This window comes from Crinia signifera, chromosome 3, assembly GCF_055691185.1.
Source record: "Crinia signifera chromosome 3, ASM5569118v1, whole genome shotgun sequence".
NCBI classification, from domain to species: Eukaryota; Metazoa; Chordata; class Amphibia; order Anura; family Myobatrachidae; genus Crinia; species Crinia signifera.
This window is the reverse complement of record NC_139219.1, coordinates 206,628,748-206,650,167: the sequence shown is the minus strand read 5'-3', so window position 1 is coordinate 206,650,167 and position 21,420 is coordinate 206,628,748. Positions and strand designations below refer to the sequence as shown.

The 21,420-nt window shown below is 39.9% G+C and overlaps 1 protein-coding gene and 1 long non-coding RNA gene across 2 annotated transcripts in view; one reads left to right on the top strand and one right to left on the bottom strand.

The window, feature by feature from the left end:
- The window catches only part of SACK1B (scaffolding CK1 anchoring protein B), a 95,932-nt gene extending 80,532 nt beyond the window's left edge, over window positions 1–15,400 (top strand). The window contains exons 4-5 of the mRNA XM_083174714.1: window positions 8,192–8,316; window positions 12,775–15,400. Coding sequence (XP_083030840.1) covers window positions 8,192–8,316; window positions 12,775–15,262 — 2,613 coding nt within the window. The 3' untranslated portion in view covers window positions 15,263–15,400. The remainder of the gene's footprint in view (window positions 1–8,191; window positions 8,317–12,774) is intronic.
- Window positions 12,313–21,420, bottom strand: part of LOC146062637 (uncharacterized) — a 161,881-nt gene continuing 152,773 nt past the window's right edge. Inside the window, exons 2-3 of the long non-coding RNA XR_014471437.1 lie at window positions 16,534–16,587; window positions 12,313–13,003 (exon numbers count right to left, since the gene is read on the bottom strand). This is a non-coding gene — a long non-coding RNA (uncharacterized LOC146062637). The remainder of the gene's footprint in view (window positions 13,004–16,533; window positions 16,588–21,420) is intronic.

Genomic DNA, 21,420 nt, shown 5'->3' with positions numbered 1-21,420 from the left:
ATTGCCTAATTTCCACCTGCACAACAGCATGCAAAATTGATTGACAATCAGTGTTGCTTCCTAAGTGGAAAGTGTGATTTCACAGAAATGTGATTGACTTGGAGTTGCATTGTGTTGTTTAATGGGGATATTCAATCCCTGGCGAGCATCTCCCGTTGGCATTGTGCAGGGTTCTCGGTAGAACGAGCCCGACAACGCTAGTTGTCGGGCTCGTTCTGCCGAGAACAGCCAGGAAGTGACGAGCTGCCGGCTGCAGCTCGCCTCTTCCCGGCCGCAACTCGTGGCCACGCCCCCTTCTCGGCCCCCGGCAGGCAGGACATTGAATCCCGCCTGCATGTTCTCGGTCGAGTTGACCGAGAACGGGACTGGATCACGGCGGTCGAGCAAGCTCGACTGCCGTGACCCTCAGATTGAATACCCCTCTAAATGTTCCCTTCATTTTTTGGAGCAGTGTACATTCATTTACTATTATTTGAACAAGTGTATGGTAGGTGTTACTTATTGTGCATAATAAGATTGTTATACAGTATATAAAATAACCGGTAATTATTAATGGGCAAAGAAATGCAAAGCACAACAAGTCCTCATACACGAAAAATTTATAATCCAGCCGTTATCTATTCAAAGCTAACATCTAAAGCTGTGTATATACTTTATTGAAATACTGTAACAAATGTTAATAATTAGCATATTGTGTAATAAGTAACTATTAAATGTAACCTTTAAAACTTAATTTAATATATTCATAAGTAATTACTTATTTCTTAGAATGCTAAAATCATGCTGTTTAGCAGTAACACTAATGTAAAAAAAATATTTCTATACTGCTATAAAAGATTACTAAAAGGCAAAAATGGTCTTAGACTGTTTTCCCACTGAGTGTTCCAAACAAAATAATTACTGTCATTTGTTTTGTACACATACCAAGTGTATCATTTACTTCTGGTAGCTTATCGATAGACTTACAATGACAAATATTATCCTATCTGTAGAATGGATTCATTTCTAATACATCTACACATCTGCCAATTGTTAATCTTTATATATAATACTAGCCAAGGTAATCGGCGTTGCCCAGGTTTAAATTTTTACATTTATTAAGTTACCAATGGGTTAGGGTTATTGGAGGTTAACATATTCTTGCTTTTGTGAATTCATTTAATTAAAAATGCATAATCTTAATTTTAATAACACATACCAACAACATTAAAAATAACAACAATGTAAATAAAACACATGACAAGAAACATACACATGTATAAATTGTTAAATGTGACCACTAATAGCACAAGCTAGCAAAAGGTATCTTTAGCCGAGCAGAAGCTTGAGATTAATTAATAGCATATAGCTGATAAGAATGGTAAGATGGTATTAGTATTGCACCAAAGCAAATAGCAATAGTTTTTGCATAGACCAAGCAGATAGCAATAGTTTTTGCATAGACCAATATAGTTAGTTAGTTCAATCAGACAGATGTTAGTGAAGCTTGATGTTCAGAAATAGGCTTTTAAATTGATAAAGCAGTTCAATGCAAGTGTGGCTTGGAATATAATTACCAATTATTTTTAGATGGTATCTGTACTTTATCCTGTCCACCACAGAGAGATAGCTTTGCAGTGGAATTAGTAGTTTCAGGGCTCCTGACTCCCGGCTTTAGGTTAACACTCCTTCACCACAGCTGGGTCTGCCCACGGGGAACAGAAAAATAAATCTGGTGGTGGTACCAGAGAATGACATAGTGTTACTTGAGGTCATTGACCAGGTCGTAGTTCAGGGCTGATTAACCACCATCTCAAGATCTTTGATACCACATGAGGTGAGATCTTGCATGGAGCCCTAGGGAGATTGTCAGTGATCTTGTATTTCTTCCATTTTTTAATAATTGTGACGACAGTTGATCTCTTCTCACCAATCTGCTTGCATATAGCTGAGTAGCTCATCTCAGCCTTGTGCAGCTCTACAATTTTGTCCCTGGTGTCCATAGCTCTCTGGTCTTGGCCATGGTGAAGATGTTGCTGTCTGACTGTTTGAGGGTATGGACAGGTGTCTTTTACATAGATAACCAGTTCAAACAGGTGTCATTAATACAGGTAATGAGTGGAGGATAATAGAGCTTCCTAAAGTAGAAGTACTTCTGCTTTCAGACTACATAACTGGCTTTGACCCTGTATTTGAAAAAGTTTCCAAAAACGGGTCTGCCAGGTAATACCCCTTTCACACCGCATCTCTTAAATGGTATATTACCGTTTAAATGCAATTTTTTAACATAATCTCGTTTCAGTGTACCTAGCAGACCCATTTTTGGAAACGTTTTTAAATACAGGGTCAAAGCCAGTGGTCTAAGAACGGTCCCCCGGCCTACCCATTGCCTGATGCACCCCATATACCTCAAATGTGTGAACAGAAGAAGGTGTGTCTGCAGGAGGCAGTGCTGCACATTGGATACACACACTAGGAAGGGGGGAGACTCAGGAAGCTCTGAGCCTGGCTCTCAGACTCCTGCTGTGCTCGGGGTCTGAGACTGAGCTGCTCCTCACTGTAGAGCACCGTGCTTCTGGTGCTGTTCTCACCTGGGCTGTGTGTGCACCTGTAGGTGTGTGGAAGAGCACCGCTATGTGTCCACCCCTCTCCTACCTGGGCAGCGCAGCGCAGGAAGGGAATGATCGCGGGTACTAATACTACTAGTTCCCATCCGCTGTAGGGACCCCACCACTAATCTAACATACACTGCAGGGACCCCAAGTAGGGGGGGACCAATAGTGGTCCGCTTATTAGATATGAACAGAGCGGACCACTATTGGCTTGGTCCTAAATACCATTTCAGACCCGTTCAGAAACAAAAAAAAACGGGTCTGAAACGGGCAGGACCAAGCTTTTTTACCGCTTCCAAAAAACGTGTTTTTTTTTGGAAAGGGTAAAATTAATCTGCACCTTTCAGACCGCACATATTACCATTTTAAAACGGTTAAAAATCGGCAAAATACCATTTTTTTAGTGCGGTCTGAAAGGAGCATAACAGGTCCATGAGAGACAGAAATCTTGCTGGTTGGTAGGTGTCCAAATATTTATTTTCCGCAAGAATATACAAATAAATTGTTTAAAAAATCATACAATGTGATTTCCTGTTTTTCCCACATTCTGTCTCTCACAGTTGAAGTGTACCTATGATCAAAATGACAGACCTCTCTCATCTTTTTAAGTGGGCCAATTTGCACAGTTGGTGGCTGTCCAATAGTTTTTTGCCCCACTGTATATCATCCATTAATGTAGTAATAATAATAATAATAATAATAATAATAATATAATTCAGAAATAGAATATTGGATGGCTTACATATAAAGAACATTTATATATATTTCATCCATTGATGTAATTAAAACCTTAAACAAGGGCAACAATGTCCCTTGTGTCACTTTTCTGAAGCTGTAGGCTACATATACCCAGCAAATAACATCAAGCCTGTTTTTAACTTACCCCGCCAAACTCCTGTTTTGGACCAGATTATTGCTGTGCATCTGTTAACTTGGGGATATTCCTACCTGCCCTGTATCATTTGCTTGAATTGTTAATGCTAAGGACATCTTTCCACCTCTCTGGTAATATTTATCCTGCTTCATACTGGACCTATATTGATTATCTTTTCATTATGCCAATACTTATAGGAAGTTCATTAATAATAATATCATGAATTGTGAATGTAATTGAAGCAAGCACTGCACCCATCTGTCCCATTGTACCATTTTGCTATTTTATTTAATTTATTTCCATAAATACTTTTTACCATTTTCATATACCAAAATTAGCCACCTGAATACATACAGATAATATAAGTGACAATATTATAATTTTTAAGGATTTAATTATATTTTATCGATCTATGAAATAAATGTTGGTTGCTTATTGTGACCCATCCAGTTATCTTTTTAGTAATATTTCATTTGTCACATATGACTCTTTCTAGCACTGGGCAGTATTCAATGACGGAGTTCTCCGTGCATGGAGAGCGTTTTATTTTGCTCTCCATGCACTCTCCGTGTTCCGGAGGGCTCGCTGCCACTCCTGCTCCCACTATTCAACGTTTTTAAGACTCGCCGCCACTCGCGGCGAGTCTTAACCCCTGCAGCGGACGAGCGTCCGCGGCAGGGAGCTGACAGGGAGCCGTGGGACGTGGCATCCAGGGAGATTAAAGTCTCCCTGGATGCCACAGAACATATGTGAGGGTAGGGGGCCCCCCTGGGACCCAGGCAGCACAGGCTGCCCCCCCCTATAGCCAGCGGGGGACCCAGTATTCACTGCACCCGAACGTGCATACGGGTGCAGTGAATATATGAATATCTAATGAGCGGCTCGAGCGCTCCGGCCCCCTGCTGGCTGCACTGTGTAAAAAAAAAGAAAAAAAAAATTAAAAAAAATATATTTTTTTAAATTAAATATATATTCATGTGCTATAAGCACATGAATAAAAATCACATGCCCCTTCACAGAAAAAAATTCCTGATTTTTTGACACCAAAATTAAATACAAAACCCTTTTAGATTAAAAGTTCACATTCCAGCTCTCCATCAAAAGATGGAGAATTTCTACACGGAGAGAGACGGCGAAAATCACTTAGAAAGACGGAGAACATTTCACATTGAATAGGGTTGCTCGCTTTTGGAGAGCAAAATGCCCCGTCCAAGGCGAAAAAAGCACAAATTCTCCACAAAACACGGAGAACTTTTCTCATTGAATACTGCCCACTGTCTCCATACTTTTATATACACATATATTATTAGCCAAGGCTTGGGACTGACAACCCCCCCCCCCCCTCCCCCTGACAGCTGTTTCTCTGACAGCATACACAGTCCTGTCTAACTAATTATACTTGCAGCACTCCGGAATCATTCTAGGCCTGAAATAGTGACGCTGAAACTTTCATCTGTTTGACAATTTTAAGAAATTCTAAATATTTTATAATATTCTGTGCAAAATAAAGATGCAATTAGCAGTTTCGTTTCAATAAAACACAGCTACTTTTTAACATACATTCTCTATATAACCATATGTATTTCCAGTCTGGAAATACTACGAAGCAGGCATATACTATAGTTGCATGCCAGATTATATCATTTTATGTGCCACGAATAAGGACAAACTGAGGATATGCTATTATTACTGGGTCTTTTGTTTGGCCTTTTGCCATCAGTATTTGTCATAAAGCACTTTATTGAAGTCACTGGTACAAACACACCTACATACTACAATAATATATATTAGTGCAAGCAAGATAAACCAGATTAGATAATCATAGTACTGTACAAGCTATAAAAAGATATATGGAAACAATATCAGACATGTAATTTACAGCCATACTATTCAAAATGATACAGATAAAGTTTCTTAGTAATATAATATAAACAATATTTCCTTTAAAAAATATTAATCAATACTAAACATTTTCTAGCAGACAATTCTTACATCGGTTCATTTTTTATGTCCCTGGATACCCTGGCTCCTCTTACATTATGTTGTGATTTTACAGATTGTTATAACTACTATACCACAACTTATTTGCTAGACAAATATTGTTTACTGTATATTATATTACATGATCAAGTATATTGAGCGTAAATATGGTTCATTTTTGTTTATTTTTCTATTCGATTTTGCTTACATAAGCAAAATCAATCTAAATCAAAGAGAAATTGGAACGCATTCGATTTCGATTTGATCCCGATACGCAGTCCAGTGGCTTCAAAATTGAATGTGTACATAGTGCCATGCAGTTCAATAACGATACAATAGGGATTAATAGAAAGTACATCGCTCCATGTGTACACCCCTTTAGAGTGATTTCCAATTTATTGTCTATTTTTATTAGCATATTCAGTATTTTAGTGGTATATCCTGTGTTTGTTTCACTGTGTGTTTATTATATTTTAACTACCTTTTACTAATTTCTTTAGCTCTGTGTTTTTTTTTCTATCTAAGGCAGACCTTCCAACCTGGAACATTTAAACAGCAACTACTGCAAAAATTTCAATACAAATATTTTATGGTGACCAGAATTCTCATTCAGGGTGTGGTTCATTAGGTAAACAGTAATTAAGTCGACGGACAAAAGGTCGACCACTATCGATCAACAGTCAATAGATCAACACATGAAAAAGGGCAACAGGAATATAAAAATTAGGTGGATATACGCTTGGGTAATTTTGGCTTATATATATCAATTTTGTCAGTGTTTATGCTTGTTTTATACTTATTATTATACCTTGTTATGTATGTTTGTGTTTATCATTAAAAAAAAAGAAAAAGAAAAAGACGACAGGAAACAGGCTTTTTTCTATACTTTGACAAAAGGTCGACACAAGCAAAATTTTGACATGAAAATGGCATAAACAAAATGGGAGTTTGTGCCAGTCACACAGGAGAGTATAAATGTCAATTAATTTTGATGGACCCTTATATGTGGATTGTTGTGGAATTCACAGTAGAACCAAAAAGGGTGTGCTACCATTAGACATTAGATATTGGAACACATGGAAGGAAATAGAAAGAATGTCTTTGGTTGGTGCACCTAAGAAGTGCATACAAATAAAATGTAACTTTTATTAGTCTTTATATTAAAAGATTGCGAAATAAGAACAAACGAACATACATATAAACACAAGACTGGTGAATTTAAAAAGGATGTTACTCATCACTCAGTGTGCCCCCAACACACAATTTCCCTGGTACTGTAAATTAAGAGATTGGATGTACTGTAACGTGTCAATTATTACTTGTAGGGATAGGGGTTGGTGAATAAATCACCTAGCTCCTTTTTATAAGAGGCATATCTACACCCAGCACAATAAACACAATTTTATATAGTAACCTCTTGAGTGGTATGCCTGGAAATTTTCCAGGCTCAGCTGCACTGCCGCAGCTGGCTGTCCAGCAAAATTTCCGGACATAACACAAATACGAAATAGGTGCACGCCAGTGGTGTCCAGGTGTGCAACACTGGCGCAGCACCTCTAGAGCCCCCCCAGTCACTCCCCCAACCCTCCCATCACCTATACTCCGGAGATCGTACGCCGGAGCTCTTCTAACCCCGCTCCCCAGCCGCCTGCCACCATACTTTCAGTAGCAATGACGTTGGCGGCAGGCTCGGGGATGTTCGAGGCGACTCAGGGGGACTCGGGAGCGCTCAGGCACCTGAGTCCTCCCGAGCCGCTGTGAACATCCCCCAGCCTGCTGCCGACGTCACTGCTGAATGTGACAGGCGGCCGGCCAAGGCACCGAGACAGCGGCGGCAGGGAAGCTCCGGCGTACTAACGCCGAAGCAGAGGTGAGGGAGGGGGGCTTCCAACTGTGGTGGGTTTTGCTGGGGCAGGACAAACCTGTAGGTCTGTCCTGCCCTAGCAAAACCTACCACTCAAGGGGTTAATAACCATAATATTTTTTTATGTGAATGGTTTAACCACTGCTCCTGCTCCGGACTTAAGCTGTTGGTTCCCCTGCCACCGGAGAACATCTGAGGTGTGTGCCCTATTGTAGTTTAAAACCCCACCTCATAGCAGAGTAATTATTGTTAAGAAGGGTAACTATTTTTTGCCGGTGAAATAATTGACGAGTTACTTGCAATCTCTCAATTTACCAGGGAAATTGTGCATTGGGGGCACACTGAGTGATGATTAACATCCTTTTTTAAATTCACCAGTCTAGTGTTAATATTTATGTTTGTGTGTTCTTATTTCGCAATCTTTTAATATAAAGACTCTAATAAAAGTTACATTTTATTTGTATGCAATTCTTAGGTGCACCAAACAAAGACATTCTTTCTCTTAACTTCCATGTGTTGACATGAAAATGGTCTACACTTTTTTTGGGTTTAAAAACAATGAAAAAACCATATCGAACTTTTCATGTGTCGACCATTTTGATGTCACATAACTTTTGTTAATGTCGACCTAAAGCCTGTCGACCTTATTTATGTGTCGACTATTGACTGTACACCAAATATAGTCAACCTATTGACCGTCAACCTAATTATTTTCGCCAAATCGGCCAGATCCATCTCTCTTATGAAATTGCTTGGATGATTTGGGAATTAAGGGTTAGTAAAGGGGGTACAACAAATTTGACATATTTAAAATTAAATATTACACATGTAACTTATCTAAAACATCTTTATATTGTATTCTATTTGTTTATCATTGTACAGAATATGAGAGTGAGAACAGTGAAAGGCCAGGATTATTTCTCCAAATCAGGAGCTAAATTCTGCGGAAAAATGGAACAGAAATTTCTACTGGCTGATTGTGAGAAAGTTATGTATGGGACTTACAGGTAACTATAAAACCTAATTTACACTTATTAGGAGATATAATATACTCTACAATATACAATATATATATATATATATATATATATATATATATAGAGAGAGAGAGAGAGAGAGAGAGAGAGAGAGAGAGAGAGAGAGAGAGAGAAAGAGAGAGAGAGAACTACTGTACAGTAGAGCACTGGATTTTTTTAGCTCCTGCTTTTGCCAAACAACATTACCCCGATCCTCCATCTAGGACAGTAGTTATAACTATCATCAGCTGCTGCACCTACCTAAACATTAAAGCAGTGGATCTATTCTGGAATAAGGTATAAAGGGTAGAAGAGGGTGGATGTGCCCTGGAACAGACTGTGGCATTGTGCAGTCCCAAAGTAGGGGCAAAGCAGAAACAAGTGGTGTTATACCATATGTAGAGTTTGGGTAGGTAAGGATAGTAGAGAGCCTGGCGAGGTCCAGAAACTTGTCAAGGCACATGGCCTAATCACAGAAGGCATGGCCATGCACCCTTAGAATAAAATGCATAAAAAGTACTTTAAGCACATGTCTGGCCACACTGCAGTTCAGCACTCAGCAGCTTGTGCAGGGTTAAGAAGGGCTGCAGATAGGTAATGGGGGCCTAACTAAGCCACTCCATGGGCCTTGGTACCCCTCTTCCTCGTTCGGTGCCTCTTGGGGTAAGCTGGATGTGGCCCCGATGGTAAGTGGGGACAGTGCTGACAAGAAGTGGAGGACAAGAGGAGTAAGCACCCCTGTCATAAGTGCCCTGCCACCACCCCCTCCCCATCCCAAGGCTTAATCTGGCCATGGATCCATGTGAATTTGGCATCCTCTATCCATATGCATGACTCAGAAAAGCAAGTAACTCTGGCTACACACCTTTGACACACACCCTAGAAACAGCTTTCCATTGTATGTTTGCAGTGTCACATTTTACTTTCTAATTAAACATTAAAACTGGATAGAGCTTAAAGGAATATACTACGCCATGTGCAGGGCACTACTGTATATTCACCATGAAAGCAAATGTGAATTCTGCTGTCAAAATGCTGAACACAACCCTGAAAGTAATTTCACTTTGTTGTGACAGGGGACCAGTGATCACCATTCTATTTTATGATTTGCTCTCTGAGAGTAACATCTTAAAATAAACTTACCCGGTCAGAAGATTGTGTTGTTGTAAAATGTATTTCTTAAACCAGGGCCGGTTTAAGACGCCACCAGCGTCTCTCTCCATGACCCCTTTTTGTCAATCACTCCAGTCACTTTTTTCCAAACTACTTCTCTAAGGGGCATTGTAGTGACAGCAGGAAAAGGAGAAGGGGTGATGTTCAAGTATTTGCTATGTGGCACACAAATTCTTGTTATGCCCCTACCCAGAGTAATGCAGATTCTAAATAATTCTCAGAGTAGTGCTGATAATGCATAATGTGAAGAAAAGAAGAGATGATGTGAAACTGCGCTAAAAGTGTACACATGCAACAGGTGAAAAATGCAATACAAATTTATTACATTAAAACAAATACAATATACATTAAAATAAAAAGGGGGGGGAGGGGGTAAATGGATGAGCTCAATGTCAATAATAAAATAGCTGGTACCAAAATAGGTTGTATAAACAAGGATAGTCACCCAAAGTCCTGGATAGATGGTGTCCAGTGTCGCTTCCTTTGGCGGGGTCTCCAATTAGTTAGGACCAATTACTGTTACATGGACTTGGACATTGTATTCCCTCCTTAGCCAGGGACCGCCTAATGGTCTGGGGTACTACCTGGTACAATGGAGATTAATTAGAGTCCTTTTGTTCCGTGTTTGCTGTGGTGGTCCGTGGAAGATGGTCCGGGCACTATTGCTGGAGCCAAATTTGTAATCCAGGGAGTGGGTGTTATAACACACCAACGCGTTTGTGATCACCTTGAAAAAGCTGCTAAAGCAAAACGCGATGGAGTGTCATAACAGAGGACACCCACTCCCTGGATTACAAACTTGGCTCCAGCAATAGTGAGCTCATCCATTTACCCTCTCCCCCCCTTTTCATTTTAATGTACTGTATATTGTATTTGTTTTAATGTAATAAATTTGTATTGCATTTTTCACCTGCTGCATGTGTACACTTTTAGCGCAGTTTCACACCATCTCTTCTTTTCTTCACTTTATCTATTTGGGCTTGACCCCCGAATAATCCGAAACTGCAGCTCTAGCAAGCCCACTCTCCATAGGCGCCTTCTCAGGACATTTAGTATCCTAATCCCTTGTCTGATAACACATAATGCCCACACTAGTGTCGCTTTCACGTAATGCTCAGAGTAGTGCCACTCACACATAGTGCCCACACGAGTGCCACTTTCACACTTATAGTGATCTGAATTACGCCCTTGCCCCGATGGTCAGGGCTTGCGCATATGCATTTCTGTGCATGTGCTAACCCCAACTGTGAATGGCCACAGCGAGTTACACAGTCGGCAGGCCATTCTCGGCTGGGAGGGAGGGATGGTGGCGGTGCTGGGCCATGGGAATGCACAGTATTTTATGGGTGTCCCTATGAAAATGCTGGACATTTCCGTGGGTACGAGAGCGGGCTGATGCCTGCCAGTTGCAGGCGGCTGACGTCACAGGATGTCAGCTGCCCGCCCTGTCTTTGTCCCGGCACCTGCAAATAAAAGTCAGTTCAGACTGACTTTTATTTGCAAAGGTAGGAGAAATCTTCTCCTGCAGCGGAGACATGTGAGGAGATGTGTGGATTCAGCGGCATGGCAGGGTGGTGACACAGATGCATGGTAAGCTGCAAACTTTGCATGCTTACCAAGCTAATCAGAACCATCCCCATAATGGACACAGTAGTGACTCATACACATAATGCACACTATAACACCAATTACACATAATGCCCATAGTGCCACCTACTCATAATGCCCAGACTAGTCCCTCTAGTGCAGAGAATAGTGCTGCATACATATAATGCCCAGAGTAGCGCCACTTACACATAATGCCCACAGTAATATCGGTTACACATAGGCCTTTATTCTGGTTCACTTGCAAAGGCAAATTCCATCTCAAATGGACAAAACCAGGAGCACTGCAGTGGGGGGGGGGGTGTAACTTGTGCAGAGAGAGTTAGATTTGGGTGAGGTTTTACTTCAAAGTGAGATCTATATTGCAGTGTAAAAATAAAGCAGTTAGTATTTACCCTGCACTGAAACAAAATAACTCACGCAAATCTAACTCTCTCTGCACATGTTACATCTGCCCCACCTGCAGTGCACATCTGCCCCACCTGCAGTGCACATGGTTTTGTCCATTTGAGAAGGATTTTGCCTTTGCGAGTGAATCAGAATAAGGGCCCTACTGCCTAGAGAAGCACTACTTACACATAATCTACACAGAAGTGCCCCATACACATAATTCACACAGTAATGGCACTTACACATAATGTCCTGCATAGTGGATCGCTTAAGTAGTTAGCGTAGTCAATAGAGCGTGTTCCCGTTGCTGCTTAAGTAGTTAGCATAGTCAGTCAGGCGTCCCTGTCAGTATCTGTTCCTGCCCATTCATGGCTAGCCGTAGTTAGCGTAGTCAGTCAGCATTACACAGTTAGTGTAGTCACTACGCAGCCGTTGGGCTACATTACAATGTAGCTTAGCCTACGCTGAAAACGTAGCGTAGCCTGCCGCCGTGAAACTACACAAGTACCCAAATCAGTTCCTAAATGCCATGTTATAGGCTGTGATTGGGACATGTAGGATCTGGTTTGTAGAATCTCTCTCTCTCTCTCTCCACTTTATCATTCTCCTAGTCTTCAGGTGCCAATACACTCTAGCAGGTGTGTCCAAACTATGGCCCTCCAGCTGTTGTGAAAGTACACGTCCCGGCATGCCTTGCCATAGTCCTAGCATTCCATAATAGCAAAACTGTGGAAAGGCATGATGGGACTTGTCAAAATAGCTGGAGGGCCATAGTTTGGACATACTTGCGCTATGGTTACTTTTCAAAGGGGTGAAGTCGCCCGCGTCTCCCCTTGAACCCCCTGGGACCCTCCAGGCAGCATGACTGCATATAATACAGCAATCCTAGCCAAGCCTGCCGAAAGTCTTGCTGATGCAAAATATCTATATATAATATCAAAATATCTATTGTGCAGCCTGTGCAATCTTTCGGCTCTGATGTGATGCTCACGGAACTGCTCATCGCATCAGACCAGGTGTCAAAATATTAAATTTGGACACTTTTATCTGCTGAAAACCGATCAAACGCCATGATATTGCCATAGTGTATGAGCACTGTCCTTTGCACACAAAAATGTGTTCTACTTAGAATTTTACTGGTAAACACAAAATGTATAAATGTAAAAAAATATATAAATGTATGGATTTATGACACTGTATAACACCAAAGCTTATATTTTTGTAAACAATTCCAATAAAAGCTATTTATCACATCTTAACTTTCATTTCTTTTTTTTAAAGCTTCATGTGGTCATATGAGAAAGTTAATCTAAGTATGATCCAAGTTATCACTGGAAAACTAGTAGAGTCTTTTGATGAGGAATTCCGGACACTCTACGCTCGCTCCTGTGTTCCGACAGCATTTGGCCCAGAGGAATCCATTATTGGAAAACACAAAAAAATCCCATGGGAAAATGGCTCCTACCAGAATTCACTGTCTTCTTTACTCTCTGCTTCAAGTCAACGGAGCCTGTTTGGAAGAAAAGAACAAATGCGCACATTAGATTCCTCTTACTTAAAATCACAGAACAGATTTGCAAACAATGAGGATGAGAAGTACAACACGAGAAATGTGTCATATAGAGGATTTAATGTTCAAAATAAAATAAATCACTTTCAACAGTTTGAGCGCAATGACAACTGGAAAAGACATAGTTATGCAGCAGGAGATAAGACAGAGACATCCCCCTATTTACTGCTCAACAGAGCTATGAACAGTAGGATAAACAATCATCAAGTGCCCTGGGGCAGACAGCCAGATACTGGCATTTTAGGCTCATCATCCAGAGGTGGTTACTCAAGTAATTATAATGTATCTACTACACAAAGCTTTGCTAATCGTCTATCACAAAGGTTAACAACCAATGTTTCTGAAAGAAGTTCAAGTGTACGAAGGTCTTTCCATGGAACCGACAGTCACATACGGTCAGTACAGCAGAGAATGCCGACATTAGAGCACACAACCAAGTCATTTCTAAGAAACTGGAGAATAGAGTCCTACTTGAATGACCATTGTGATATACCCCCAGATTCAAGTGAATCTATAGGAGACAGAATGGAAAACAATGATGGAGCTGATAATTATATGGAGAACCAAATGTACAACCATTCACGACTCCGATCCTCAATTCTATACAAGCCAACTTTGTCAGAGCAAAAAGAGGCCAGTAGCTGCACAACAAACTCCTCTCATTCAAATTCCACTATTGTAGATTCTCAGGGAAGTCTCACACCAAAGGCAACTTCACCACAACATATTAGCTATCCAGAGACAAAAGAGGTCAATAATTTCACAAGCTATGACACATCAAACTCATCCCATCACCACCACGACGTGCTGAAACGGCATAGTCTGCAGGTTCCAGACAACTCACAAGTGATGACTCATGGTTTAAATTACAACACTAACCCAGCACCATCAAATTACCTGTACACAACTCTTTCCACAAACAGACAACCACAACCAGACAGTGTTAGGAAACCAAATGACAATATTCTAAAAAGACGTAGCTTGCCTCTTTTTGAACATCGAAAGGTCAATATAGGTCAAAATAGCAACATCATACCACCAAACTATATTTATAATTCTTTAGTAAAGAGACAAGAACATCGTGTGCATCCAAATCCCACAAATGGTAACAGCACTGAGAAATTAGAAAGCAACTTACAGAACGTAATTGAAAGAGTCAGCAGAAATTCAGTGGAACCTATTAAGGGAGCATTGTCCACAGAAACCTTGGATGAAGATGATGGCAAAGAGTCTCCTGGCAAGAAAGAAAGTAAAGGTTCTCCCAATTTCCTTAAAAAGGGTTCAAAGAAGCTCAAATCGTTACTCAGTCTTGCTCCAGAGAAAAAAGAAACGCTATCTAAAAACAAAGCTCCTGCTTTCTATAGAATGTGCAGCAGTTCTGATACTTTAGTTTCGGAAGATGATGACGATCAAAATCCCAAAATCTCTGACATGAAAAATGATAGTTCTCCTCGAAGGGAAAAGACACTGTCCATATCTCAAATAAGTCTTAACAAAAGTAAAGAGAATGTTGCTGTAGCCCCCGGGAACCCCAACGTGCTTCTACCTGATGATAGCAAATCAAACCGGGATCCTGCTCAGAGTACTGTAGAAAATAAATTTCTTGAAAACACGGGTGATGTGTCTGCTCCGCGATTTAATACAGAGCAAATCCAGTTTCAAGACTCAAGAGTTAAGGCACAAAACAAACAATATGGAAGAGTTGGCCCTCCTACAATTCAAAGAGAACTCTCTTTAAGACATCCAAGAGAGGCAATACATAGAGAACTGTCTCACAGAGAGATGCACCATAGTGACATGCCATCTATGTTACAGAGAGAGATGCATTTAAGGCATTCACAACATAGAGACATGCAGCAAAAACAGTTACCACGTAGGGATATGAATACAGTACAATCCATGACAGAATTTCAAAAACCCCAAGACAGCTCCAGCTCCAGTCTCCCTCGGCCAAATGACAGAAGGGTATACAGTCGCTTTGAGCAGTTTTGTACGGTGGAACACAAAGTGCCAACTTCCATTGCACAAAATAGCAATACTCAGATTCTAGATAATAAAATGAAAGGTATTGAAACCAATTATTCAAGACCACAAAATTCATTAAGTTACAATTCTAATGTTTACAATGTCCAACCAAATGAAAATAAATTTGGAAGATTCATGCAAAAATTTGGGAGCTTTATTCACAAGAAACAATAAAGAACAAAAGAACAATCACACAGACAACTTGTAAAAAATCATACATGTAAATAGATTACTGTTTAATACTTAAGTGGTGCAATAGGAAAGTATATCTCTTTTGTAAAATATGTTTTCAGAATAAAATATATTGCTGAATTGAGTTTTTCTTTTTCTGCCAATGCACTACAGATTGGACAAAATGATTTTCTTTTTTACCATACAGAAACTAAAAACAGAAACAAAAAAACCTAAAACAAATGATAATACAGCATATGTTAGAAACAGAAGCGATATCATTAAACAGAGCAGCAATTTATTCATATACGTAGCAGGAATTAGAATTACATAATTTTTTTTTTAAACTACTGTACGAACTAAATTGTGAAATACACTATGGTATACCGTCAATAGGTTAACACAATGACCAAAATGGACAAGGTTGACATAGACAAAAGGTCAAAAAAGGTTGACATGGCAATGGCCGACTCATGAAAAGGTCGACATAAGTATATTTTTATTTTTCATACTTTATAAGACATTTGGACAATGATTTGGAATGACAAAATGTGCCGGTAGGTCAGCAGTGAATATGCCAACAGTCAATAGGCTCACACCATATGGTTGATATGGACAAGGTTAACATAGAAAAAAGGTTGACACAAGTAAACTGTCAATGGCAATGGTTGACACATGAAAAGTAAACATGAGGGTTTTTTTTTATTATTTTCCTATTTTACCATCCTCATGGACAATGAATGGGAATGGTAAAGTGTACATTTTACAAGTGCATTTTTGATATTTATTGAAAACAATAATCTCATTTCCCAATAATTGTGCTGAAGGATTACCAAATATTGATGCAAAGCATGAACCATACACTAGCAAACTAGTAATATTTATGCTGTAATGTTCCCTGTTCTCTGAGAAAAACTTGAAATTTACGTGATAAATTATTGATCCTGAAACCCATGTTGGAATTATTTTTGGTTCATAGTTGTGCACCTTAAGTGTCTCTGAATATAAACTGGGAAATTTACTAAAATGGGAGTTCTATTTCACATGGGATATTGCTATGGGCAACCAATCAGAATCTACTTCTTATTTATTTAGCACCTTTTAGAAGATAATAAGTATCTAATCGGTTGCCCATAGCAACTACCTATCTGAAATAGAACTTCCATCTAATGGAAAAAAAAAAGGGAGAAAGAGAAAAGAAAAGAAGAAAAGAAGAAAAAAAGAGAAAAAAAGAGAAAAAAAGAGGAAGAGAAGAAGAAGAAAAATATACTCACCATGTGCAATGTGGGAGGACTGGCGGGTCATGAAACGGTGGCATAACATGGCATCTGAAAAACAATAAAAAATACAGTAAAACATATACATCCATATCCTAATAACAGTGATATTACCAATCCACCCCACAATATTTGCATCTTATACACACCCAACCTTTAGTAACATCTGGGCAAAAAGATTAAACATTCCAAAAAATTGTCAATTCTATTTCCCTCAAGCTATCTTATCAAAACACAAATTTAGTGCAGTTGAGCTGAAGACCATGTTGTCAGTTTTTTTTTTTTTGGGGGGGTACTTTTGTATTAGCCAATTTCAATACATACGGCACCGTAGTGAAATCGCATCGCATCGCAAGTAATTTTTTGCATGCGATGCGATCGCATAGGATTTTCCTATGTAATTTATTCAGTGCTCTCTGGCCTTGGGCGGTGCGATGAGATTGCATCGCATCGCATGCGATCGCATCGCACCTTCCGCAAAATCGCATGCGTACACAGTAGCGCACGCAGGGGGGGTTTCTGAGTACACAGAAACCCCCCAGGAGTCTAAGAGCTGAAAGCTGAGGGTCCCCTCTTTCCATGGGTATAAGAATTTTAAAAATCGGCCCTTGGGAACCGGAGATATCTGACTTCAAAGCAGTGGTCCCCATCCAAGCCTGTTAATTGCTCTTCCCAGTCAGATATTTTAGGTTCTGTCTGACTTAGTATTTTCTGCTGTTTCCATATACCAGAGATGTATCAATGTCATGTACAAATATCTGGAATAACTATTACCACTGTGTGGAAAGAAAATACTTTTTAATAAATATTTAAAGATTGAATGGACTTTTTTCCTATGTGCTAGATTTATATTGACTACAGCTTGGTTGATCTAATTGGAGTGATCATCATTAGGGGCGCCAACCCACTATTGCTCTCCATATTTTCCCCCCTATCCCCCCTCCAACAGTGGATTCAGTGAGTAGGGCAGCCCCGTATAAATTGACCATAAATTATGGGGCGCGACACAAGGGTCTGTTCACTATATATATATATATATATATATATATATATATATATATATATATATATATATATATATATATATGTATATGTGTGTGTGTATGTGTATGTGTATGTGTAAATATATATATATATATATATTTTTTTTTTTTTATATATATATATTTTTAATTATTATTTATATACATTTGGTCTATCTATAATACTTTAACTGACCCGGCATATACTGGGTCACCTAAGTGTCCATCTCCGTGCTTTGCTCCGCCCCTCTGGAAACCCCCTTCTGAAAATCCTGCGTTTGCCACTGGTACATTTAATGTACTATACACATGGGATTTAATGTACTACATACAATGGGATTTAGGCACCCCCCAACTATCCACGCCACCCCGAAGCATGGCGAGTGCAGCGAGCCCTGCGCACGGCGGCAGAACGCATCCTCCTGACCTGTTCATACCCCCACTATCCACGTCGGCATGGAGTTGATTTTATATAGTGTGGCGAGCGCACCGAGCCACCGAGCCCGAAGCGTGGTGAGCGGCCGCGGAATACATGTAACGTAATTTACGTCCCCTCGCAGGGCACACTATATAAAATCAAGTCCACACCGACGTGGATAGTGGGGGTATGAAAAGGTTCTGCCGCCGCTCGCCACGCTTCGGGGTGGAATGGATAGTGGGGGGGTTCCTAAATCCCATTGTATGTCATACAAGTGTATACTACATTAAATGGCATCTCACCCTATAAAATCGCATGCGATCGCATGCAATTTTATGGGAGGTGCGATGCGATTGCATGCAATGCGATTTCATCGCACCGCCCAAGGTGCGAGCAGTGAATAAATTACATAGGAAAATCACATCGCATGCAAAAAACACATGCGATGCGATATTCTTACGCAGAATCGCCCACTAAGCAAATAGTACGTTTTTTTAAATCTTTTCATTAGGATATTTTCAATAACAGAAAAATAGAAACAGTTCGGTGATCACACATGCCCAATGACATATAACACATTCAATTTGAAATAAGTATCAATGAGCAATTTTGCTTCAAATGTCACAAAAACAAATATAGTTACCAAAGGCAACTGTGTCATTAGAGATGGGCAGGGCACAGACAGTTATATTCAATAACATACGAATCACAAAGAACCATAACATCCAGGCAGGAGAGGTAGGAAAGAGAGGGAAGGAGGATGAGTGGGTTGTATATAGCGACTAGTGTACATAAAAACATGAGTAATCAGGCATCATTGTTACATAACCTTAATGTAAAGAATGTTTCAAGGTTGATGTACTATTGTGGCTTATTCAAGCGTATTTATGAACAATGACCATTTCAACTAAAATTTGTAAGCTCCATTATGAAGGTCTAAGCGCACATATTTTGTCAAAATACAGGATTTGCAGTCATTTGCCCTTAACGGTGAGTAATTGTGGAGCTGCTTTCTTTGTCCAAAAAATCAAAATGCTTTTTCTTGCCAACGTGATGATTGTCATCAAGAGTGGGATAGCGTGTGCATCAATCTTGTCTGTATCCCAGTTATAGAAATTGAGTCCCATACAAGCTGAGGGATCTGGAGTAAAGTTTTCTGAAAATATCATGTTAATAAAAGAGACAGTCTTACACCATAATCTCCTTATTTTATAGCAGTGCCACATACAGAGTGAGAAGTTAGCCAGTGCAGCACCGCATTTAACACATTGGTCTGTTACTCCTAAAACCATGTGTCTTCGTTGGTAGGGCGTAATATAGGCCCTATGTATAGTACGTAGATAGACCTCTTGGCGATATGAAGAGTTCAGTGACTTCATGGACAAGTTTTTTAACTTTATGACATCGTCAAATGTTTCTATGGAGTTCAAGTCTAAATTCCATTTTGCCTGCAGACATCCATTGTTGATTATTATCATAACACTTGTCTACAATTATCTGATACAAATTCTTTAATTTATAAACATTAGTAAATATAAATTGTAATAAAGGATCGAGTGAGGTTATTTGAGTCATTGAAACCTTGGAAGTTAGTGTGTATACAAAGAAGAAAAAAGATGACTCTTTTTTTGGGGCACAACTTAAAATGATCTATGATGATTCTTTAATTCTGCATAAGAGAACCCTTACACATATCACTACAAAGGTCACTGCTACATGAGAAAAATGTCACAAGAATTAAATTTTTTTATATTTTTTAGATGCATATAGGTAAGGGAGTGAGAACACCAAATGAAAAAGGTAAAAATATCCGTGAAAAAATTATTTGGGTGTTACAGCCAAATAATTACCGATATTGATTAATAATCTATCACTATATTTTCACAATTTTATGCACTCACATTCCCATCAGCACAGTAGTATCATATTTAGACTCACGTGAATCAATTGATACATAAACACCTCATTAATTTATTTTTTCTCTCTTATGATTAATATTTTTCCCTCAAATAACACAATCCAAAAAAGCTGATAAGCTAATCACTCGACAACATAATTACATCACTAAGTAATTTTTTCTAGCCTACACGTTTTTTTAGCACGGATTCTGTATGTTTGGTTTTTTCCCCCCCTTTTTTTCACTTTGTTGTTTACTCACGATCCCCCCCATATATATATATATATATATATATATATATATATTGTAAGACAGTGGCAGGGAAAGTCATAGACGGCAGGTACTTTTCCCCTAGAATCCTGTCTTATGGCATATAGACTGCAGGCTATTTCAATCTGTGTGGTAAGCTCCGGCTTACAAAGGGTGTTCTGTCCTGGGCTGGTAATCAGGAGAACACCTGATTCTTTAAAAAGGAGTCAGCCCTCTCCTTAGAGCTCTCTCTCTCTCTCCCTGGGTGTTGGAGGCAGTAAGCTGCTGCTAGAGAGAGACAAGGCTGTAAGTACTGCATTACTTGATCTATATCTGCTGTGTGTGTCCAGTGTCACATAGTGTGGCCCTGGTATAGAGAGGGACGTTTATTCTGTTTAGTTAGAGCTCAGACAAACAGGTTTTTGTTTTCTGTTTTGCCTGAAGTGTAAAGGCTGTTGTTAGTTTCTTGCTCTGAGTGCTGCAATAAAACTCAGGCAAGCCCTGTTTTGGACCCAAGCCGTGATGTCACTGTCTAAGTCTGTGCCAAATCCTCACCTGTGCCTACCCGTTTGATGCTAAAACCCCACATATGGTGGAGAATGCGAGCAAGCATCTCACTTAAAGAGACATACATCGAACTATAGGACTTTTGCTACAGCAAGCTGGAAGTTTTTGCTAAAGGCAACCAGCCACAAGTGAGTGTCTGGAGTGCACTGATACTTGCATGTCCTGGCTAAAGGCTGCTGTAACACTGCAACAGGAGACTGTTAAAATGGAGGACCTTTTAAAACACTTGGTGCAGGCAAATGAGCTGCAGCGGCAGGCAAACGCATGTCAGCAAAAGGTGCATGAGGAGGCCATGCGTGCCCAGGCTGAAACCAATGTTTTGCTGCTTGAATCCAACAGACTAGCCTTAAAGGAACAGCAGCAAATTAATCTGCAATTACAAGAGCAAATACAGAATGTGGCTAAGAGTGTGGCGCAGAGTGTGCAAACACCCCAACCCTTGCTTCCAACCACACGGGCTGCAGTACAGAAATCTCTGCAAAAGATGACTCTCACGGATGATGTAGAGGCCTTTCTTGCGGTGAACAGTTACCCGTGGATCAATGGGCAGGTGTGGTAGCACCTTTTCTAACTGGAGAACCACAAAAGGCGTATTTTGATCTGAGTGAGCAGAATGCTAACGACTACGCGAAACTCAAGGGAGAGATTCTTGCTCGCTTAGGCGTAAACATGAGTGTGCGTGCCCGGAAGGTGCATAACTGGACTTTTTCTGAACAGTTACCTGCGCGGTC